Here is a 24,981-nt window from a genome sequence, read left to right on the forward strand (position 1 = left end):
TCTTCTGTGAGCTGGGAATGCGATGGACAAAGCCCAAGTCCCGACCGTCATGATGGTTACATTCTAGTAGCAGGAAGCAGACTACCAAAACATGACAAAGCAAAATGTATAGCATGTCAGATGTTGATAAGTGTTCCAGAGAAGAATAAAGCAGGGTAGGGGAATAAGGAATGCTAGTGGGCAGTGGGAAGGTGACATTTGAGGTGAGACTTGAAGGACATAAAGGAAGTGATTGGCAAGTCCCTTATAACACTGTGAATCTATCACATGGATGTGATGTTTTGTGTGTGTGTGTGTGTGTGTGTGTGTGTGTGTGTGTAAAATACAACTAAAGTCAGAGGATTTTTTAGTAATTCATTAGATTTTATTATTTATAAAAGTAATATTCTTTATACATCAATCAATATGGTGTTGTATAAGGAAAAATGTAATAATCATTCCCCCCCATTCTATCTCATCCTTTCCTTTCTGTCAAAGGAAACCAGTGTTAACAATGTGATGTGTATTACTTCCATACATTTCTTATACTGATACATATAAACAGATAGGAGGAGATTGTGGCATTTAGTAAGGTTTTGAACAAATAAATGAGCAATGTAGCATAAGAATAATAAGACAAACAGGGTTTAATCTAGGAATGCAATGATGGTGCATTTCAATATAATTGTTACATCAACAGATTAAAGAAGAACCAGGTGATCATACTGATATATACTGAAAAGTCATTTCTAAAATTCAGCAGACATTCTCAACAAAAACTCTAATAGTAAAATAGGAATAGAGGGAAAAACGTGAATAAAGAAGATTAACCAAAATCAAGGGGCAGATATTATCTGGTAATAAACTACTAAAGTCACTTCAATTAAAGTCAGGAATTAGGCAAGGATGTTCATTATCACCGTCATTATTGAACACTTTCTTAGTGATTTTAGCAAATACAATAGAACAAGAAAATTAAATAATTGACAAACATTGGGGAAAAAAGAGGCAAAATTATCTCATTATGCTGTTGCTGATGACTTCATACATAGATAACCTCAAGAGACTCTAGAGAAAAGCAAAACAAACTACTAGAATCAACAAGATAATGTAGGAATGACTGGATGCAAGACGTGTGCAAAAATCAATGGTTTCTCTTTCTTTTAGCAGTAAGCACCTAGAAACAAACAAAAAATTCCATTCATAAGACCTATATGATAGCTAAGGATAAATGTAACGAGAAAAGCACAGGACCTATGTGAATAAAACTATAAAATCTTATTAAAATGCCCCCAAACAAGATCTGAACATTTGTCAATTCTCCCAAAATTAAATGCAAATTTAACCGAGTTTCAATTAAAATCCCAACTAGGGTTGTCAGATAAAATACAAGATGCACAGTTAAATCTGAATTTCAGATAACAATGAATAGTAGTTCAGAATGCCAAGCAATATGCAATATTTGGGACATACTTATACTAAAAAATTATTTGCTAAATCTGGCAACCTTAGTTCCAAAATGATTGGGGTGAGGGGGGAGTTGGAAAAAATGATTCTGAAGTTCATGTGGAAAAATAAATGCTCTACAATAGTCAAGGAAAGTAAGAAAAAGCAAAACAGTGATAGGAGATGTATTAGTCAGGGCCCTGTCAGCACGCTGGTGACATACCCAAAGCCTAATTCGAAAGAGTCCGATGCAGGGGTTGTTTACAGAGATATGGGCAGGGCTGAGGGGCCTACCAGCCCCCATTAACAAAAGCAGGAAGGCATCGGGTCTGAAGGAGCAAGGAGGATCCCAGGAGAGCTGTGACCCAGGCAGAGCAGCCACCTAAGAGGAACAGGCAGTTGATGGGGTAAAGTTCTAGAAGGAAGAGGTAGAGTCCCTTTGGGAGGAAGGATCCTTGTAGAGCAAAAAGAAGGAAGAGAGGAGGCCAAAGGCCGAGGAGCTGGGAAGAGGAAGGGAAAGAAGCTGCAGAGCCTCTTCTACGCAGGCTTCCTCGTGCCTCCTGAGGTGGGCCAGGAGCAGGCACGAGGCCTCCCTGAGGGCAGTGTTTCCCCCTCCAGGCAGAGAGGCCAGGGAGACCGTGAAGATCATCAACAAGGAGGAGCAGAGGTTCCATTTTGCCTTCCAGGACACCTCCCGATATTCTGAAGGTTTCAGCAGCAGCCTGGTCGTGTGTCCCATGGAAGGCTGGGTCCCACCGCTGTCCAGGTAAACAGAAAGGAAGGCCCCCAGGACTGCACTCGCCCAACATGGCAGGGTCCCAGGCCCACCAGCCAGGAGAATCGGTTTCCCTTCGAGTGCCCCGTCCCTGAAGTCTCTCCCCACTCTAAAATTTAGATATTACAATTCCATCTCTGTCCTACTTATTCCCTGTTGTCAATTTTCCTAGTGAATTGTAGAGCATTGAGAACTTTAAGCTCTTGTTCTCAGTATTTTCTTATGTTTATATTCTTTTCCTTGCTATCCACTGTGTTTGCAAATCCATAAAGCAGTGGCCTGCCGTGCCTGGCAAATCTTCAAAATTCATCGTGATGTGGAGTTAGGATGCCTTTTCCTCCTAGTGTATAATAGTTTAGTATTCAGGCTTCTTTAACAGGTTGGTCTAGTCATCTAATCTGCTGTCTTCGTCCCCAACCAGGTTCCCAATTGATATTTTCTTCACACCGAAGCAGGAAGGAGAAGTGAACTTCAATTTGATCTGCAATGTGGAAAAGAAAGCCCACCCTCTGACCTTAAATGTCAAGGCTCAGGGCTACTCTATGAATGTAGAGGTCAAGTGCAAGGACAAGACTGGCACCGTCACTCTCTTGACTCCCAACCAGACCACGACTCTCAACTTCTATGAGGTAAAGATGAGAGAGGGCCTCGCTCTCTCTGTTTCCACACTGGCTGGGAAAAGCAGTACAAGTGAATAGTCGCTGAATCTCTGTTTCAAATGCCGGGGAGACCAGGAGAACAGAAACAGGCCAGGAGCAGCTCCACCCCCAGAATGTGTATGGTTCTGATGTGAAAGCTTATTTTACTTTCCAGAGGGTGGAGAGATGGGAGAGAAGGGGGAAATGCTTGTCTTAAACCTACAGAAGGATGTTTTGCTACCAAATGAGATCTAGGAATTAAATGGTCATCTCACTCTTCTCACCTAGTAGCTCTTGCTGGGCTCTCTGACTACTCTCTGAGCTAATGAAACTCAACTCACGAAAATCATCTGCCTTCACTATTTCCCACAGGGTGTTTTCCCCCAACGTGTTGCGTATCCTGACCCCACAGAAGGGAACCATGGTTTGCATTCACTCAACATTCAACTCTGTTCTCTCTCAGGTGGCGTTGAATGAATGTGTCCAGTGTGAATTCAGCTTCATCAACACCGGCAAGTTCAACTTCAGCTTCCAGGCAGAGCTATCCGGCCCCAAGTCCCTGCTGCAGTACTTGGAATTTTCACCCATGGATGGCAGTGTGGATGTGGGGCAGAGTGCACAGGCCTCCCTGTCTTTCCAGCCATTTAAGAAATGTGTCTTGAAGGGCCTGGAACTCAAAATCAAGGTGAGACCATTTAACATTGTCCAACACTGAACGCATTCACAGCATTCTGTCTTGAGAACTATGTCTGATGGCCACCCTTAGCTGCAAGGAAGGATGGGAAGTCAAGCATGTTTCCCAGGCACATTGGCAGCCAGAGTCCTGCTAATGAGGAGGCCCTGGGAGGCAGCTGTTGGGTAAGGACTGGCAGTCTCTGCACACCCCTCCGCCTTCAGGCTGAATCATCGCTGCAGGAGCAAAGCAAGAGCCAATGTCAGGCCCAGGTGCAGAGTAGTCCACCTTGCTTTCCTTAAATAAACATGTAAACTGTTCATCAGAATCTCTGCAGATGGTGCCCTGAGACCTGAATTTTTTTTAAGCACTCGACTGTTCCCCTCCTTCACCTGAGGGCGTAAGGGCCCTTTCCTCTCACTTCTAATCACACTCCACCTGCCGTTCCCTTCCCACAGATCAGCCACGGTCCAACATTTTTGTGTAGCATCTCGGGCTGTGCCGTGAGCCCAGCCGTCCATTTCTCCTTCACCAGCTACAACTTTGGGACCTGCTTCATCTACCAAGCTGGGATGCCCCCATACAAACAAATCCTAGTTGTCTCCAGCAAGGAAGAGACGTCTATGAGGTAAGCAGACTTCCCAGAGCTTCCAGATGATTCTGCCACTCCTGTGGGTCCTACAGCCTCCACACAGGTGGGGTCCTGCCAGGACAGAAAAGGAAGGATTCTGGGAAAGCCTCAGACACAGGTGGGCGTGAATCCTGAGTCTCCTTTCCCCGCCGCTAACACTCATACTTGGATAGCCATGAGCTACTCTGCTAAAAAAAAAATCCTCTTCTGGAAACGAGGAGGGCAATGCCGAGTGACCAGACAAGAGGTTCGATGGCTTCCATTTATTTTCCGCATGTAGTATATGTGGGAACTGAGGTTTGGAGGGTTAAAAAGTTAATTTCTTAGGCGAGTGACCTTGCAGTAAATGGCAGATCTAAACTGAGATCTAAACTGATTCAAATCCAGCCTCTCTGTGCCATCCCTGTGTAGAATGTTCCAGTCCAGGTTTCTGGGCCCTATTCCAGACCTAAGAAGACAAAACTGGCCCAGAGACCTATGTTTATTCAAAGTTCTCCAGGTTAGTACTCTGCAAGTGAACTTTCTTCAGTGTCAGAAATGTTGTATGTCTGCAATGTCCAGTGCGGTAGCCTACAGCTGCACGTGACTGTGGGGCACTTGAAATGTGGCTAGTGCCACTGCAGAACAGAACTTCATTTTATTTTATTTTAATTAATTTTAACTTTAAGAGCCACGTGTGTCTAGTGGCTACCATATCACATAGCACAGGTCTAGGTTCAAATCCCAGCACTTCCCTAGCTGTGTGACCTTGGGCAAAATTTTTAAACTCTCTGTGCCTCTGTCTCCTTGCCTGAAGTGGGGGATAGTCGTACCTCCCCACAGGGCTATTAGAAGGATTAAATTAGTTCCTTTAGAGAGAGTACTTAGAACAGTGCCCGGAACATAGGAAATGCTCAGTTTTTTTTATCTGCTGCTACTGTTGTGGCGGTGATGGTGGTGATGGTGCTGGTGACGATGATGATGATTCTCCTGAACGTTAAATTACAAGAGTGTCATGTACTTTTAAATACTAATTTAAAATCTTATCCACCTACACTCCTCCTTGCCTGATTTAATCTGAGTCTTGCTTTGCTTAAGGCGTGGCGCTCTATTTTATTGCCTCAGCCAGAGTCCTTCTCTAAATACCCGGAAGGCAGATGAGGAGGGGCTGTAATGGAGGTCTACGTGCTTCCTGCCCACACGTGAAGGGGGGTGGACATGATCTTTGAAGGTCCCTTCCAGTTGAGCAATTAGCAATAATAATAATAGCTCACCTTTCTGGAATGTTTCCTCTGTACCCTGTCTAGTGACTGATTTAGTCACTTTATCTCATTTAATCCTCACAACAATTTTATGAGGTAGCCATCACTACCCGCATTTTACAGAGGAGGAAACAGAGACCCAGATGGGCTGAGTAAACGGTTCTCAGGTCACATGGCTAGTTAGGGATAGAACCCGGATCCACACTCCTGTCTGTCTGACTCTGGACACATACTCCTCCCCACTGTGCTTTACCACCCAGTTACTTCAGGAAGCCCCCTCTTCTTATGAAAGGGTACAAAACCATGAGCTGCATTATCAAGGAAGAGAGGATAAAGAAAGTGAAAAGAGCACTGGGCAAAAGGTCATGAGACTTTGCATTTGAGGCCCGGCTCTGCCAGGATCTCTGGATGTGATGTGGGGGAAGTAACTCGACAGTGCCCAGGAGACCACGGGCTGGATCACTGCTGAAGTCCCTTCCAGCCCTTACATTTGGACTCCAGGAAAACTGGGCAGGACATCAAGCAGTGGATCCAGCTCAGAGAAACAAGGGACAAAATCTCCGCCACTGGGTCAGGCATCCGAGAGCTTACACACCTTCCTCGTGATCTTCTCCAGCTTAGAGTGTTTGTACACCAACACCAGCCACCTCGAGGTGAACTTCCGAGTTGATGTGGTGAAGCCAGGAAAAACACTGGAGATTCCCATCATCTTTTATCCTCGAGAAAGTATCAATTATCGAGAACTCATCCCCTTTGAAATCAATGGGCTCTCACAACAAGTAGTTGAAATCAAAGGGAAAGGCACTGAAATGAAGGTAAGAGCCAGTTGGGGAGATCCTCGGGCTGGGCGCCCCTCCTTCTTGCCCTTCTTTGCCCACCTGAGCCCACCTTCCACCCCCTCCAAGTCTCCTGCCCCCAAGCTGCTCTGTCAGGGGGTCAACCAGTCCCACCCAGGGGTGAATCGTCAGATCAGACCCAAGTGAATCACATAGATCTCGTTCAATACCAAACTTTACTGTATCAAAGGATACAAGTAATCACAGGAGGTCACTGGAGAAACACTCTTTTTCTTGGAGAAGTTTGAGACTATCAGATGCGGCATCCCAAGCATGTCCTCTTCGTCCCACATTAGGGCGTGTAGTGTTTTCAGGTTACGAGGTAAGACTTGTTTTAAGCTCTGTATGCAGACAAACCTTTCAGTCATGGGACATTTTTCCTTAACACCACACAGACTGACATTCTCCAGCCAGCCACAGCTCCCAGGATCCTATTTGACTGAGGGCCTTCCTTCTAACCAGGTGCTCCTACTAGGAAGGGACTGGTCCTGTCCTGCTGCTAATCCCTTTCTTCCCAGTGTCTGGTTAACATTTAAAGTGTCTGTCTGGTAGGAGTATTTGCGTTTCATAGGGAGTTTTGGAAAACTGAAGACCTTCCAAGATCCTCGGCAATGCATGGGACATTTCAGCAGCCAAGAGAAAACGGGAGGGGTGTATTCCGGCAGCCTTCCCATCAAGCCGGAGAGCAACAGGACCAGGCCACCTGGTGTGTCTGCACCCGCGCCAGTGATGGGGTCCCTTCTGATGTCATTGATTCATTCGAGTGTTCATTCTTTCATCCCTCATTCAGCACCCATTGTGTCAGGTGCTTTGCAGAAATCCTGCAGAGGAGGCTTAAGCACGTTCTCTCACCTCCAGGAGTTCACAGGGTGGGGCTGGAGACCCTTGCCTTGGTACACAAAATGGAAACATATGGGCAGGATAGAAAGAGCGTATAGGGGAGGGGTGTAGTTTAGTGACTGGTCAAATGACAGCGACCAGTGGGTGCTATTCGTGTGGGCCACGTCATCCTGGAGGACAAGGCCCAGCCTGACCTTGGCCTGATCCAGGTCAGCATTTTGATCAGTACTTCAGATGAGGACTTCGAAATGTACGTGCTTCTCCCACCTCCGCTGCCGCCATCACCTCTCACTCCTAAAGGCTCTCTCTCCTGCCCTCTTCCAGTCCATCTCCACAGAGGAGTGAGCCAGGGCACCCTCCCAAGACACACACTTGATGGGGCTGCTCCAGGCTGCACTGGCTTCCCACTTCTCCCAGAAGAAAGCCTGACCCCTCTCCGAACTGTCTTCCCGTGTCTCCCTCTCGCTCCCAGCCACGGGCTGGGAGTCCAGTCCACTCCCTCCAGCTCAGGGCCTCGCCACAGCTTGTCTCCTCCCTCGGGATCCAGCCCCACACCCCCCTCACGCAAACCCACAGGATCCCACCCTTCCTTTAGCTCTCAGTAGGGACATGCCTTCCTCAGGGAAGCCTCCCTCACCCCCAGGCTGGCTCAGCCCCTTGTACCCTGAGCTTTTCCTTCCTAACATCTCTGAACCCAGCCGTAATTATGTGATTGTGCAACAAGTTGTTTAGTGGGCATTTTAAGCACATAAATGTTTGTTGAGTGGGCGAATGCCCATCCAATGTGAAGAATGAGGGACACAGAAAGAGAAGGAAGCAGCCTTGCCTCACCAGGGTACCCATATCGTATTTCTTTTTCTCATTAACTGATGAACCCTCCTTCCCTGCTCTCTGTCTTGTCCCACAGATTTTAGTCCTCAATCCAGCCAATAAGACTGTGAAGTTAGGAGCTGTCCTGCCTGGACAGGTGGCGAAGAAAACGATTTCCATCATGAACGACAGCCAAGCCCAGCTCACATTTGACCTGTCAGCCCTGTTCTCGATTCCAGAACTCCAGGACCCCAAGGTTGGTGCTCGGGCCCCTAGTGGCATCTTCATGCCCCATCCCTCCCCCCACCCCCCGCCCCGATGACAGGGATGGCCGCGGTTCTCGTGCACCTTCAGTGTGCCGGGCAGTTATGAGAGCTCTCCCTGTGCTGCCTCTGGTCACCTTCACAGAAACAGTGTAGGGTGGTGCTTCTATGATTCTCATTTTACATGTAAGGAAACCAAGGCTTGGAGAGGCTGCATGCCTCTAGAGGGCAACAGTGATGTAGAAAGAGAAGTGCCCTTGCTGGATTCAGAAGATCTGGGCTCTAATGAATATACATATATCATCACAGCAGAAAATTTGAAAAATACGGAAAATCACAAAGCAGAACATTTCGCCTATAATCTCATACCCAGAAATAATCACTTAACATTTTGGTACCTATCTTTCCCCTGTTTTTCCTACACATTTTTAAAATAAAATATTAACATTCAGATTGTTTTGAAACCTGCTTTTCCCAGATTGAAATAGCTCCTAAACATTCAATGTCATTTGTGCCTCTATACCTCCGTTATGCAGATGGACCAATCCTCTGTTTCTGCTCATCTCAGGTGTTCCTGATTTTTTATTTTTATAAGCAGCTTTGTAATATCCATGTAAACAAAACTTTGTGTGAATCCATGACCCTCTGCTTAATACATACTCCTAGGAGTGGGCTTCTTGGACCAAAAGGAAGAGTATGTTTCGATATACGTCACTCATCTGCCCCCGAAAGCTTGTCCCTCCTTCCACTCCAATCCGCTGTGTGAAAGAAGCATGCTTGTTGCCAAATCCATGTCCTCGAGCTCCCTAAATAGAGCAGCTACAGTCCTGGCTGCCGTCTACCCATCTCACAGTGTTTGGGTGGACCTTTGAAGATGGACCAGGTGTATTTCATTTTGAGGATGGACTATATCCATCCCTTCATTCAATTCATTCTTACATTTACTCAGTAAGTCAGTGCTACGTGCTGGAAATATAAAAGTGTGGCTTAGTCAGCTTGGGCTGCCATAACAGAACACCACAGACTGGGTGGCTTAAACAACAGACATTTATTTTCTTACAGTTCTGGAGGCTGGAAGTCTGACATCAGGGTGCCAACATAGTTTCTGGTGAGGACGCTCCTCCTGGCTTGCAGACGACCACCTTCTTGCTGTGTCCCCACATGTCAGAGAGACGGCAAGCTCCAGCTCTCCGGTGTCACTTTTTATAAGGGCGCTAATCTCATCATTAGGGTCCCACTCTCTTGACCTCATTCTAAACCTAATTACCTCCCAAAGGCCCCATCTCCAAACACTACTCACATATGGACTTGGGAGGACACAATTCAGTCCATAGTAAGGTGAATATGACATAGACTTTGGTCTGGTGGAGTTCACAGTCTTTTGGGGTCACAGACACATGAACAGTCCCAGGAAAGCCTAGAAGCTGCAGAAGCAGGGTGCGATTCAGGACCAGGGCTGCTCAGAGGAGGGCCTCACAGTGGAGAGAGGTCTGAACTGCGTCTTACAGGATGAAGAGGTATCTCCCAGGCAGACAGGTTGAGGAAGAGTGTTTCTGGCAGGCAAGATTATATAGGCTCAAAGGGGTTGATGCTTTTGGAATCCTAGGTGTGATTCAATGTGGTAGGAGTGTTGTGGACCATCTGAGGATTGCAGGATACAGGAACACTGGCTGTGAGAGGCCAACCAAAGCAGGAGACCCAGTGGGCATCTCGTCCTTGGACCCCGCATCACCCACTTTGCCATCCAGAGAAAGAGGGAAAACCTGCTGCTTCCCTTTCCTCATTAATCCAAAGTAAAGTCCTCATTCCAGTGGGTCAGGGCCCCTCACGGTTCGGCTGCACCAGTTCTGCCTCTTGAAGTGGTGAGACGAAAGCTGCCAGAATGACCTGGACCGCAGTGTCACCCCGGGGGGTCACTTCCATCATTGTGTTTTGAGAAATCTCTAAGGTCGCTTTCCTACTGTGATTCTCAGCCGTTATCTCACTCCCCCCGCCCCCCTCCCTGCCCGCCACAGTCCACTTCCGGTGGTACGGAAGGGAGCTCAAGGATGAAAAGGGCTTGACTTCCTTCAAGCTGATTTTGATTTGATTTTTACCAGGACCAAGGGGAGAGAGCAGCCCCTTATAATCAAGTTCCAACAGCGGTTCTCAAACTTCAGAACACATGAGTCCTCAAATGCAGGTTCCAAGCTCTCCCAAGGAGACTGGTTCTCTTGGGCTGGGGCAGGACCCAAGAGTCTGCCTTTTAACCAGCACACTGGGAAATGTGATGCAGGGAGCCCAGGGAGCGCGCCTTGAAAACCACCGGCGCACTGAGTCTTTTCTACTTGCTCTTACTGTTTCCTCCACCAGAGAACGGGGTTATTTGCAAGGGGTTGGAAAGAGAATTAACACTGATTGAATGCCTGTTACGTGCCACACGTTTTGTACGGGTGGTCTGGGTCTTCACCGTAGAGTAAATCACAGAAAGTTTCAGTAACTCACCACAGGTGACACAGCTGGTGAGAGGGCAGAATGATATTACACCTGGCCTGATACGGTCCCAGCAGCAGGACCCCCCGAAACGGAGCCTCAGGAGCACCCCACTCTCAGCTGCTGAGGCTCGTTGTCATTTTATCCAGGTCATCACCTTGACACCATCCCGCAACATCACCCTGAAGCCCAAAGAGGTCCGGAAGCTGGAAGTCAACTTCGCCCCGAAGAAGCGTGTCCCTCCCTTCTCCGAAGAGGTGTTCATGGAGTGCATGGGGCTCCTGCGGCCCCTCTTCCTCCTCAGCGGCTGCTGCCAGGCCCTGGAGATCTCCCTGGACCAGAAACATCTTGCCTTCGGAACAGTCGTGTGTCAGACACAAGCCACGCGTCGCGTCCTCATGTTGAACACAGGCGACATGGGTGCGAGGTAGGAGAGCCCTCTGGGCCTGGATTCCCATTTAACTATCCCAGGACCCTCTAAAGTGGTTAAGATATTGTCCCCATTTCACAGAGGAAGTTGAGGCTCAAAGTGGTTATATGACTTGCCAGCAGGGACCCACCCAGGCACTACTTGGGGAATGCTGCCATCGCCGTGCCCGCTGCGCACCACACACCTGCAGGGGGCACCCTTCACACCGACCTCAGTTGAACAGTGCCCTGAGGCTGTGGTATGGCAGCCTTGGCACTGGAAGCACTGGTCTGCACCATCCACCCTCTGTGTCCTACCTGGACCAAGTGCCAGACCACAGAGGGGGTGACCACACAGGGCCATCGGATCCCAGTGCCACCAAGAATAGGGACAACTGTCATGTGAAGGGATCATCTCCACCCCCCTGGTCAGACCTGAGAGGCAGTGCAGGGAGCAGCTATGGCCACAGTCTCAGGAGGGTTCCAGTCCTGGCCCGACCACATCCTAGCTGTGTGACCTCGGGTACACGTGTAAGCGTGTTCACGCACATGCCCCTCAGTGTGCCACTTCCCACCCTGCTCAGCCCCAAGGGAGAGCCTGGAGATCCCACCCAGGAATGACCTGGCCTTTGTCCCACTGCCTCTGCTTTGCCCAGTAGTCTGAACCTCCCAGCTAAAAGCACAGGCAAAATCTCTTTTCTCAGCAGGATTGAGGACACCCCAAGGATATTAGTAAACTACTTTGTCTCCTTTTGTCTTGGAAAAGGTTTAAATGGGATGCCAGAAAATTTGAGCCTCATTTCTCCATCAGCCCGGAAGAGGGCTATATCACCGCAGGCATGGAGGTTTCTTTCGAAGTGACTTACCATCCTACTGAGGTGGGCAAGGAGACCCTCCATAAAAACTTGCTCTGCTTCATCCAGGGTGGCAGTCCTCTGAGCCTAACCCTGTCTGGAGTCTGCGTGGGACCACCTTCGGTAAAAGAGGTCAGTAGGTGCTGCCCACAGATGGGCCAGTGGCCAGAGTGGGCCCAGCAAGCCCCACAGGAGAACTCAGTCAGGCCTTCTAGAAACAAGTGGCCCTGTTCAAACAGTCCTTGGTGCCCACATCAAACATGTAGACCTGCTCCCTCCTACCACAGGGCCTTCGCACATGCTGTTCCCACCGCTGATATATTCATTTCCCCCTCTTCATCTAGTTAATTCCTATTTATTCTTCAGCTCTCAACTCAAGCATCTCATTCTCAGGGAAGGTTGTATTGACATCTTGGGCTAGATCAAATTCTGTGATAAGCTCTTTAAGTAAGGGGTGAACACCTTTCGCTTTCTCTATGGTTAAAAAGTGGGCTTGGGGGGCTTCCCTGGTGGCGCAGTGGTTGAGAGTCCACCTGCCGATGCAGGGGACATGGGTTCATGCCCCAGTCCGGGAGGATCCCACATGCCGCGGAGCAGCTGGGCCCGTGAGCCATGGCCGCTGAGCCTGTGTACCCGGAGCCTGTGCTCCGCAACGGGAGAGGCCACAACAGTAAGAGGCCCGCGTACAGAAAGAAAGAACGAAAGAAGGAAGGGAGGAAGGGAGGAAGGGAGGAAGGAAGAAAAAAATGGGCTTGGGTTAATCCTCTGCTAGCCCTGTTCCTGGAAACCTAACAGTGGAAACCTGATAGTTCCTGGCAACACTGCTTATGGTCATAGACACCTGATCTCCATCTCCTGTTGTTTCAACAATGTTATATAAATGGAATCATGCAGTATGCTATAAATGTGTGTGTACAAGTCTTGGCAAGAATATATGCTTTCATTTCCTTGGGTAAGTATGTAATAGTGGAATGGCTGGGTCATAGGGTAGGTATATGTTTACCTTTTTAAGAACCTACCAAATTGTTTTCCGAAGTGGTTGTGTCATTTTACATTCCCATCAGCCACGTCTGACATTTCCACTTGTGCCGCATCCCTGCCAATACTTGATATGGTCAGTTTTTTTTAATTTTAGTCATTCTAACAGGTACGTGGTGATATCTCATTGTGGTTTTTAATTTGCATTTTCCTAACGACTAATGATGTTAAGCATCTTTTCAGGTACTTATTTGCCATCCATATATCTTCTTTGTTGAAGTGTCTGTTCAGATCTCCTATTTTTATTTGGGTTGTTTGTTTTCTTACTATTGAGTTTTGAGAGCTCTCTGTATATTCAGGACACAAGTTTTAAATTTAGATCCTCAGTCTGTTTAGAGTTCATTTTCATATGTAGTGTAAGACAGGAATCAAAATTCATTTTTTTTTGTACATGGATATCCAGTTCCAGCAGCATTTATTTAATCGATTATCCTTTCTCCACCGAACTGCCTTTGTACTTTGGTCAGAAACCAATTGATAATATATGTGTGGGTCTCTTGCTAAACTCTGTTCTCGTCCCACTGGTGATCTCTTTAACTCTCTTCACACCACTGCGACATTGTCCACGTTGCTAAGCTCAATGGCTAGTTCTCATGGCTCATCTTACTTGACCTGTCGATAGCATTTGACACCTTGAACAAGCCCCTCCTCTTTCACGCACTTCCTTCATTACATGGCCTCCAGGGTACCACCCTCTCCTGGCTTTCCACCCGCCTTATTAGCTGCTGCTTCTTGTCTCCTCTTCTGATTTTTCTTAACATTGGAACACGCCAGTCAGGAATTAGTCCTGAAATTCCTTCTTTTTTCCTAAATACACTTACTTCTTGATAATTTCATCCAGTTTCTTGGCCTGAAAAAAACATTGCTATACTGACAACACCCAAATATATATAGAGAGAGGTAGATATAGATAGATAGATAGATAGATATAGATAGATATCTATATATCTATAGATATAGATATAGATATCTAGATATCTATATATATATATGGCCTGAACCTTTCCTTGAACTCCAGATTTGTAAATTCCACTGCCTGCTTAAGGTGCCTGTTTTCTTCCAGGTGGTGAATTTCACCTGCCAGGTACGCTCCAAGCACACACAGACCATCATGCTTTCAAACCACACCAACCAAACCTGGAATCTGCACCCCATCTTTGAAGGCGAGCACTGGGAGGGGCCCGATTTCATCACCCTGGAGCCCCATCAGCAAAGCAAGCCCTATGAGATTACCTACCGGCCCCGCACCTTGAATGTGGAGAACCGCAAGCATCAGGTAGGTTGAGCCCCAACTCCCCCACTGTTTTCCTGGCATGGTTGGAGGGAGGAGTTGTGTGAGAGAGAATGTTAAAACAAGAGGGGACCCCACAAATGATATTGGATCCACGGGGAATCATGTCCAAAGCTTATCAAGTCCACAGCTTCCCTTTTCGTCCATGTATTTTCATGTTTAGGGGATTCTCTTGGAACCAGGGGCTCAGTTCTAAAATGGAGTCCTCAACTAAGCATCAAGCAATTGATACTTAGTTTAAGTGCACAAATAGCATCATAGTGACTGTAATAAAAATGAAAAAAAAAAAGAAGCCACAGTCTTCCACCTCCCCTCCCCAAAAAGAGCTGTTTTCTTCCGTCTTCACTACCAGTCCTTATTCAAATACAGCCATAGCTACCATCACAGCATCCTCAGTTTTGCATCCTGTTTACTTTTACTTTACATTATATCATGAGCATTTTTCTATTTAACTATGTAATCTTTGTGATAATCATTTTTAACGACTGACTAATATTTCATTGAATGACAGTTCCATAATTTATTTAACATCCCCCAGTTGTTGGATGTTTAAGTTATCTCTAAATTTTCATCAATATAAGTAGTTCTAATATACACATGTATGTATACATGTAACTTTTTCTGCTGTAGGGGTTTTTCTTCAGTAAGTTCCTTGGGATGGGATCCCTGGTTCAAATACACATGAACATTTTTATGACTCTTGGGAACATATTCCCAAGCCGCTTTCCAAAAGTGTTATGCTTATTTGCAGAGCCTCCACTAATCCTGTCCTACTGCCATGCCTGAGAGGTAGCTAATAAAGGACCCTCTGTGTCATTCTGACCACATTTCTTCTTCTCTTAGGGCACCCTCTTCTTCCCCCTCCCAGATGGGACCGGCTGGCTGTATGTACTGCATGGGACTCCCGAGCTCCCCAAAGCCGTGGCCAATATCTACCGTGAAGTGCCATGTAAGACGCCCTACACTGAGCTCCTGCCAATAACCAACTGGCTGAACAAGCCCCAGAGGTGAGGAAGTGGGGGAGACGGGGGGGAGGACTCGCACCGTCGAGCCTAGCCCCTCCCCTGGTCAGGGCCCCTAGAGGACAGTGGGGGCTAAAGAGTCAAAGTTCTGTGCTGTGGCCAGGCATTGCTCAACTGAGCCCCAGAGAGAGTCTCCTGTTCAGCGCTCTCTGTGACCAGCTGATAACTTGAAAATCTCCTAGAACAGAGCCTGGCACAAAATAAGTGCTCAGTAAATGTTAGCTGTCATTATTATTATCAAAACGATAATTGTGGTTGTTATTATTGAAAGCCCTGTCTTATCACCTAAGCCACTGGCCAGAGGAGGACGTCCCTTGGGTCTTGTACTTGCAGTACAAGATCCAGAGAGTGGAGGAGAACAGAAGACCTAGAGGAGCTTGAGGCCAACCAGCCTGGTCCCCTTCTTTTATGGAAAAGAAGCCAAAGGCTGGGAGAAGAGAACTGCCTGCTCAGCATAGTGGATAAAGGCCCAGACCCAAGCTGAAATGCTAGTTCTGCCAATAACTAGGCCTTGTTAACTGAGCTGTCATCTTCCTTCTCTCAGCCTCAATTTCTTCCCTAGTAAGATGGAGAGGATAACGAGAGGTACCTCCGACAGGCACTGTGAGGACTAAAAGCCTGTAATGTAACGCGCGTGGTGCACCGACTCAGTTCTGGCACAAAATAGGCGGTTAGTAAATGGTAGTTACTGTTATTGTTAGTGACAAAGTGAAGATTAGAACCCTGGACCCGTGTGCTTTCCATGAAATCAAGAGTGGAGATGGCACCTTGCCTTCTTTCCTTTGGGCAAACTGTCTCATTTTGTCTGTCCTCTCTTCTTGCACCCCTGTGCTCCCCCAGATTCCAGGTCATTGTGGAAATGTTGAAACCGGAGAAGCCCGACCTAGGTGTCACCTTAAAGGGCCTTGATTATATTGATGTGCTGTCTGCCTCCAAGAAAGACTACAAGCTGAACTTCTTTTCCCACAAGGAGGGACTGTACACAGCAAAGGTATCCACATGTTAAGGGCACTGCCCTGGGACCCCGGAGGTTTGACCCTGAGGCTGATGATCCCCGTGTTGGGAGTGAAGATGCCCTCTCACAGCCAGCCTAGCGTTATCCTGTTAGGCTGACCATTTAGAGGGACCAGGCAAAGGCATTCAGGATTCCCAGACTCTTCAAGATGAGACCAGATTGCAGGGCTAGCCAGCCAACGTGTAGGTCCATTCCAAGCCTTCAAGGTGGCAGAATCATGAAAATCTTTAAGCAGTAGGTAACAGTGGACCAGCAAACACCAGACCACAAAAATAATAACAGAAGATCCCTGTTCTGAGGGCTTATAGAGTGTCCAGCATCATGCTGAGCCCTTGACACAGCTAGTAACATCAGAGCCAGGATTCAGCTTAGAGCCATCGACTCTAAGACTCCTCAGGGTCTTTCACACATGAGCGGTTTGTCCTAATTCATTCGTCAATTGAACAAGCATCTCTTGAGCACATGTGCCATATGCTATACACTATTTGCTGGTAATGCAGCAATGATCAAAAGTAGGCACAGTCTCTGTTCTCCTGGAACACACAGTCCAGTGGAGGGAGATGGACATTCATCAAATAATTGCACTATGAATGCATACTTATAAAATGGCCTAAGTGCTGTAAAGAAAAAGAGCATATGGATCAGTGGCTCACTGAGAGGTCAGGGCTGAAGAGAATTATAGAGGAATTACCCGCTTACAGGTGGTACTTGAAGCCAAGATGGAGGATGGAACCACCTAGGGAAAGTGAAAAAGTAGCACGTGAGCACAAAGAAACGGCAAGAATAAAAGGCAATAATAACAAGTACTGGCAAGGGTGTGCAGAACATGAATCCTTCACGCAGTGCTGGTGGGAGTGTAAATAGTGCAGCTGCTTTAGAAGAAAGTCAGGCAGTTCCTCAAATGGATAAACGTAGAGTCACCATAGAATTCAGCAATTTATACCCAAAATAGGTGAAAACATACGTCCACACAAAAACCTGTACATAAATGTTCATAGCATCATTATTCATAAAAGCCAAAAAATGGAAACAACCTAAATTTCCATCAATTTAGTGAATAGATAAATACAATGGAATATTATTTGGCAATAAAAAGTAATGGGAACAAAGTACTGATTCATGCTAACACTGAAATGAACGCTGAAAACGTTATGCTAAGTGAACAAAGTCAGTCACAAATGGCCACATATTATATGATTTTGTTTAAATGAAATGTCCAGAATAGGCAAATCTATAGGAACAGAAAGTAGACTAGTGGTGCGTAGGACTATAAGGGATGGATTGGGGGAAGTGGGAATGATTGTTACTGGGGACAGGGCTTCTTTTGGGGGTGGCGAAAATGTTCTAAAATTGAGTGTGGGGATGGTTGGATCACTTTGTGAATGTATTAAAAAAGCACTAAATTGTACACTTTAAATGGGTGAATTGTATAGCATGTGAATTGTACCTCAATAAAGCTGAAAGGAAATATGAGACATAAAATATATATCAAGAGGTTCTAATACCCATCTAATAGGAGGAGCTCCCGAAACAGAAAAACAAGATAATAAAAGGAAGAAAATACTCTATGAAATAATTGAAAAAAAAAAATGTCCAGAGCTATTTGACAAAGTCTGAGTCTTTAACTGAAGGAACCCACCAAGTTGCCAACCAAGGAAAAACAGACTCACATCTAAGTACATGAGAACAAAATTTCAGAAAACTGGGATAAAAGAGAAAGTCCTAAATAATTCTAGAGAAAATAGATGGAAGTAATATTCACAATAACATTAGATTTCTCATGGAAACACTGAATACCAAAAGCAATAGGGTAAGCTATTCAAACTGTTTAGAATGACTTTCAATTTTGAATGCTTTTTCCAGACAAGACTATCATGAGAGCAAAATAAAGACACTTTTAAACATGCAAAGACTCGAAGTAACCAACCCATATACACAATCCCTATCTGAAAGAAGTGCTACAAAATTTAAAAATTTTCTTTTTCTCTTTTTATAATTTGTACACAATTTATGTTTACGTTAACAGATACAGTGGAAAATATGAAACATTAATTCTAATTAGCAAAATGATTCCTCTTGTAAATGAATCCAAGAGGAAAGTACAGGATACAATGAACAAAGAATCAAAATTAAGTTGATAGGTAATTTCAAATAATTGTTGAAAAGAAATCTGAAATTAATATTTCATGTGACCTCAATATAGGAAATAGCAAGGGGAGGGAAAAAATAAGGCAATGAAAAAAATTTTCTTTCGTTTGGAAGCAAATGGGGAGGTAAGAGATTTTCTCATTCATAGAGAAGGGTAGGAAGAGAATTAGAGCTATTTGTAAACTGTAGGTATGAACAGAAAAATACCAGTAAATGTATTTATTAAAATACAAGTGAAGGGACTTCCCTGGTGGTGCAGTGGTTAAGAATCCGCCTGCCACATGCCACGGAGCAACTAAGCCCGTGAGCCACAACTACTGAGCCTGCGCTCTAGAGTCTGTGCGCCTAGAGCCCGTGCTCTGCAACAAAAGAAGCCACTGCAATAAGAAGCTTGTGCACCACAACGAAAAGTAGCCCTGGCTCGCCGCAACTAGAGAAAGCCCATGCACAGCAATGAAGACCCAACGCAGCCAAAAATATAAAGAAAGAAATAAATTTATTTTTTAAAAAATAAATAAAATACAAGTAAAATTTTAGGTAAAAATGACAACAAACCCAGATCACAGGATCTCTTTACAGTAACATATATACTGAAATGAACAATAACAACCTAAAAGTGTTTTAAAAGTCAAAAATACTTTTGCTTCCAGTTACGTTGGAGTAACTAGACCCTCACTATAAACAACCATAAAACTGGACAAAATATCTGAGGTAACTCTTCTTAGGCCTCGGACAACAGTCAGCACAACATTGCAGTCCATCAGAGAGAAGAGAAACCTATGCAGTGAGTCCTGTGATTGTCCTCTCTGGCTTGGGACAATTTCCTGACTGCTGTGTTGTCAGCTCTAGAGCAACTACTAAAAATCTATTATTTAAAAATATAGGTAAGAAGCCAGTAGAGGAAATAAAATATATTACAAAAGATTACACATTGATCCAAAAGAAGGCAGGAAAGTAGCAAGCAAGGAATGAAAAAATAAGAGACAAATGGAAAAGAAATAGCAAAAGGGCTGGCTTCAACCCAAACACATAAATGATTGCTTTAAATGTAAAAGACTAAACACTCCAATTAAAATACAGAGGGTATCAGAGCACTCTCAATTTAAAGACAGGAAGAGATTGAAAGTAAAAAGGCAGGTATGTAAAGAACTATTACCACCTACTGTAATAAGATAAACAGCTCAAGGCATTAAAAAAAGCAAAAAACTGGAGTAGACTCTAGGTCACAGAAGTAAATATGTGAATGACCAAGAAGCGCATGAGAAAATGCTCAACATCATTAGTCATCCAGGGAAAGAACTGAAAAAGGGGAGCAGCTTATCAACAGGTCAGACACAGGGGTGAGGGGACAACGCACTGCAGTTACAAGTGTGAGCTCTGGAGTCAGGCCAGCCTGGGTTCTAATCCTGGTTCTGATACCACTCTGCAGGTGACAAGATAATAACTTGCTAAGCCCGTTTGCTCATGTTTAGAAAAACCAGTGAGGGGAATAGTCATGTTGCCTACAAGCTGTATGAATTAAATAAGTACTTCCAGTGCCTAGTACACAGTAATCAAGTGTTAGATGCTATCATCATTATTGTTATTATTAACTATTCCAGCAGCAGCAGGAATTGGAGTGAAGCCCACCACAACATGAACCTCTTGAGGTCTTGCTTGTTCTCCAGGGCCACTCAGCTGTCCCCACTGGGGACACCATCTTCAGCACTAGACGGTGCTGCACTAGCCTCTCCTAAAGCAACCCAGGCTCCTTCATGCTCTCTCACCTGGGAGAAGCCAGAGCGGAATACCTGAAGAGAAGGGCTGGCTGGCAGGGTTCACAGGGGCTGGGAGGGCCTGTGTCAGCCTGGTCCCTGTGCTTCACGCACTGCGAACAGGGAGAAGGATCGTGTAGACGGCGGAGGACCCTGGGCTAACCCCTCTGCTCTGCCCCACTTCCTCCCACTCTCTCTGTGAACCCAGGTGATCTTCCGAAACGAGGTGACCAACGAGTTCCTATACTACGTGGTGAGTTTCAAGGTCATCCCTTCAGGCATCATCAAAACCATCGAGATGGTGAGCCCTGTCCGGCAAAGCACGTCGGCCTCCATCAAGGTGGAGAACCCCCTGCCCTACTCGGTGACCTTCTCCACGGAATGCAGGGTGCCCGACATCAGCCTGCCCTCCCAGTTTGTGGTGCCGGCCAACTCTGAGGTATGGCCCTGCCTGCCAGGGGCTCCCCGCCCCCATATCCGTGCTGGAGGCTCCGCCCAGGGGGCCTCTGGATCCACGTTCTGCATCCCTTAGTTGGGCCAGCCTTGGCGGTGGTCGGGAGGGCAGGGGATGATCGACTGGTCGACAGCGCTCCTGTTCTCTCCTTTCCTCTGCTGCCCAAGTCCTCACATAAACCAGGGCCACATAGAGCTTCGGTTCAGGCATGTAAAAGGGACTTGTCTCTATTATGTGTTTGTTTGCCCTGCTCAAATTTAAAATATTCTTCTTGGTTTTCCTAATTACAAAAGTCACATAGAATATATGTGGTGAAAAGGACAGCAAGGGACACATAATAGTGTATCAAGTGTACAACACACACATTTGTCTATGTGCTTGTTTATGCGCAGACCACTTCAGGGAGGTGGCCCAAGAAGACTTTGACAGTGGTTGGGCAGACATGGCCCGGAGTTATGAACTGGTGGGAAGATAAATGCTCTTTTCATCAGTTTGTCACTCCAAACTCTCACTGTCCGGATTCCATCAAAATCTCTTCTGTTTCCCCAACTTCAGCCCACCAGGCCTGTTCCCTGCACTCCCACTCTGTCTCTTCCTTCACTTTCAGAATCTAGTTATCTGTTTTGTTCTTCAGAGAGAGTCTCCATGCCCTTTATTTTATTGTATTTTTATATTTTTCACTGTGAACGATACAGAAAAGTATATAAAACATACATATACATATATGTATGTGTACATATAAACATGTATTTGCATGCAAACATGTTTGTTTAAACAAAAAATTATGAAATAAATATCAGTTAAACCAATACCCAGGCCAAGAAATTAAAACCTGCCACCTCCCCAGACACCCCTCTCTCCCTGACTCCTAAAAGTTGCCACTATCCTTATTTTGTAATGATCGTGTCTTGCTTTTAAGCAATATAGTTTAGTTTTGCCTGTTTTTGAACTTTATGCAAAAGAAATCATACTATATACATTCTGTAATGTTTTATTTCTTTCGCTCAGCGTTGTGAACTGTGACGGTCCTCCATGCCGTTGCCCACAGCTGAGGTTCATTCATCCTCACCGCTGTAGGCTATCCTAAATGACTAGACCACAATTTAGATATCCATCCTACTATGGCCAGACATTTGTGTTGGTTTCAGCATTTGGCTGTCGTGGAAAATGCTGCTATGGTTCTTTTTGCACAAGCGCCCTCTTGATGCACATGCGCCTGTATCTCTCCACAGTGTACACCCGGGAGTGGAATCCCTGGGTCATAGGATGCGCCTGCCTCTAACTGCCAATCAGCAATGCGAGTTCACCAATCCTTGGTATTGTCAGAATTTTTTAAAGTTTACCAATCTGATAGACTCCTCATAAACTGATCACTCCCTTTTTACATACAGATTGATTTTAGTTGGGTAACAGTCTGTGTAGGAGATTTGCCTCTGTGCTCATGAATGAGAATGGACCACCGTTTTCCTTCCTCATACTCTTTGTTCAGTTTGGGTGTCACTTTTGCTAATTTTCTCACTTTCTCAATTCTGTGAAAGAGTTTATAAAAGATTGAAATTATGTCTTCTTTGAACTCACTGGTGAAGCCACTGAGAACTGGTGTTTTCTTTGTGGGAAGATCGTCTACTACTGATTTAATTCTTTCAGTGGGTTATTGGACTATTTAGATGTTCTGTTTCTTCTTCAGTCAGTAATAAGAACACTTCCATTTCATCGATATACTGAAAATATTGGTATAACATTGTTACTATCCTCTTATTACCTTTTTTTTGTTTTTTGATTTTTTTTTGGTACTCAAAAAACTCTCATTTTTTAAAATTAATTTTTATTGGAGTATAGTTGCTTTACAATGTTGTGTTAGTTTCTGCTGTACAGTAAAGTGAATTAGCTATACATATACGTATATCCCCTCTTTTTTGGATTTCCTTCCCATTTAGGTCACCACAGAGCATCAAGCAGAGTTCCCTGTGCTATACAGTAGGTTCTCATTAATTATCTGTCGTATACATAGTAGTGTATATATGTCAATCCCAGTCTCCCAATTCATCCCACCCCCGCTATCCATACATCCGTTCTCTACATCTGTGTCTCTATTTCTGCTTTGCAAATAAGTTCATCTGTATCATTTTTCCAGATTCCACAAATAAGTGATATTATATGATATTTGTTTTCCTCTTTCTGACTTACTTCACTCATTCTCTAGGTCCATCCATTTCTCTGCAAGTTGCACAATTCCATTCCTTTTTATGGCTGAGTAATATTCAATTGTATATATGTACCACATCTTCTTTATCCATTCTTCTGTTGATGAACATTTAGGTTGCTTCCATGTCCTGGCTATTATTAATAGAGCTGCAATGCACATTGGGGTGCATGTGTCTTTTTGAATGGTTTTCTCAAGGTATATGCCCAGTAGTGGGATTGCTGGATCATATGGTAGCTCTATTTTTAGTTTTTTAAGGAACCTCCATACTGTTCTCCATAGTGGCTGTATCAATTTACATCCCCACCAACAGAGCAAGAGGGTTCCCTTTTCTCCACACCCTCTCCAGCATTTATAGTTTGTAGAGTGTTTGATAATGGCCATTCTGACTGGTGTGAGGTCATACCTCATTGTAGTTGTGATTTGGAGTTCTCTAATAATTAGTGATGCTGAGCATCTTTTTGTGTGTTTGTTGGCCATCTGTATGTCTTCTTTGGAGAAATGTCTATTTAGGTCTTCCACCCATTCTTCGATTGAGTTGTTTGTTTTTCTTGATATTGAGCTGCATGAGCTGTTGGTATATTTTGGAGATTGATCCCTTGTCATTTGCTTTGCTTGCAAATATTTTCTCCCATTCTAAGGGTTGTCTTCTCCTTTTATGGTTTCCTTTGCTGTGCAAAAGCTTTTAAGTTTAATTAGGTCCCATTTGTTTATTTTTGTTTTTATTTTCACTACTCTAGGAGGTGGGTCAGAAAAGATCTTACTGTGATTTATGTCAAAGAGTGTTCTGCCTATGTTTTCCTCTAAGACGTTTTATAGTGTCCAGCCTTACTTTTAAGTCTTTAATCTATTTTGAGTTTATTTTTGTGTATGGTGCTAGGAGGTGTTCTGATTTCATTCTTTTACATGTAGCTGTCCAGTTTTCCCAGCACCACTTATTGAAGAGAGTGTCAAAAAAAGCTTCATTTTTAATTTAGCTTTCTGACTCTGTGCTTTTGCCTTCAATACTTGCTCAACGATTTTCTTCTCCTCAATAAGGAGAGCATGTTTGATCCTGTCACTGACACATTTAGCACACAGGGAGCTACCAGAGGCCCGGCTGACGTGTTTTTTCATTTTAGACAACCTCATAAGAACTTTAGGTCTCACAGCACGAATCTTACTACCTTTTTTATGTGACGTCCCCTTTTCATTTCTAATATTGGTTATTGTGCCTTCTCTCTTTGTTTCTTGATCAACCTTGCTAGAGGTTTCTCAACTGTTTTGTTTTTTTTTTTTCCAAAAAAGCATCTTTGGGCTTTGTTGTTATGCTCTATTGTATGGTTGCTTTCTAGTTGATTGATTTCCACTCTTATCTTTGTTATTCCCTTCCTTCTGCTTCCTTTGGGTTAGTGTTGCTTTAACTAATTTCAAAGATAAACACTTAGGGAATTAACTTGTAGTCTTCTTTATTTTCTAATATACACACTTAAGATTATAAATCTCCCACTAAGTACTGCTTTAGCTGCAGCATACAAGTTTTTATATTTATATGTAGTATTTTTTATCATTAAGTTCAAAAGTGTTCTAATTTTCACTATTATTAATACTTCTTTTTTGACTCCTGGTTTATTAGAAGTTTCTTAATTTTCAAAGATGTGGATTTTTCTAGTTACCACTTTTTAAAATTATTTTGTGGTCAGAGAATATATTCAATATTATTTCAGTACTCTAGAATTATTTTAGACATGCTCTATGGCCCAATATAGTCTTTTTTAAAAATCCTCCATCTCTTTTTGAAAAGAATGTATTTGCTGTTTTGTTGTTCAGTTTTCTTTACCCTTACTGATAGTTTTGTCTGCTTGTTTAATCAGTTTTAGGAGAGTATATTAACATATACTACTATGATTGTGTATCTGTCTATCTTTGTAGTTCTGTCATGTTTTGCCTTATGTATATACTTTGAAGCTATATTACTAGTTAAATAAAAATTATAATATCTTTCTGGTGACTTGAAACTCTTTTCATTATAAAGTGATCTTCCTTGTCTGTAGTAACACTTTTTGCCTTAAAATCTATTTTGTCTAATATTAATATAGGTTTCTTTTGGTTAGCATTTGCATGGTGTGGGTTTTTTTTAATCATCATACTTTCAATCTTTCTCTATCCGTATAATCTAAACATGTCTCTTACAAACGGTGTACAGATGAG

General features: G+C 44.4%; 1 protein-coding gene across 1 annotated transcript in view; it reads left to right on the forward strand.

Moving 5' to 3' along the window:
* Positions 1-24,981, forward strand: part of HYDIN (HYDIN axonemal central pair apparatus protein) — a 432,285-nt gene that overhangs the window by 400,014 nt on the left and 7,290 nt on the right. The window contains 12 exon segments of the mRNA XM_060000506.1: positions 2,044-2,191; positions 2,622-2,829; positions 3,302-3,523; positions 3,970-4,139; positions 6,000-6,198; positions 7,967-8,125; positions 10,754-11,031; positions 11,779-11,998; positions 13,968-14,180; positions 15,039-15,202; positions 16,058-16,208; positions 20,343-20,573. Of these exon segments, the coding sequence (XP_059856489.1) occupies positions 2,044-2,191; positions 2,622-2,829; positions 3,302-3,523; positions 3,970-4,139; positions 6,000-6,198; positions 7,967-8,125; positions 10,754-11,031; positions 11,779-11,998; positions 13,968-14,180; positions 15,039-15,202; positions 16,058-16,208; positions 20,343-20,573 (2,363 nt within the window).

This window comes from Delphinus delphis, chromosome 20, assembly GCF_949987515.2.
Source record: "Delphinus delphis chromosome 20, mDelDel1.2, whole genome shotgun sequence".
Lineage (NCBI taxonomy): Eukaryota > Metazoa > Chordata > Mammalia > Artiodactyla > Delphinidae > Delphinus > Delphinus delphis.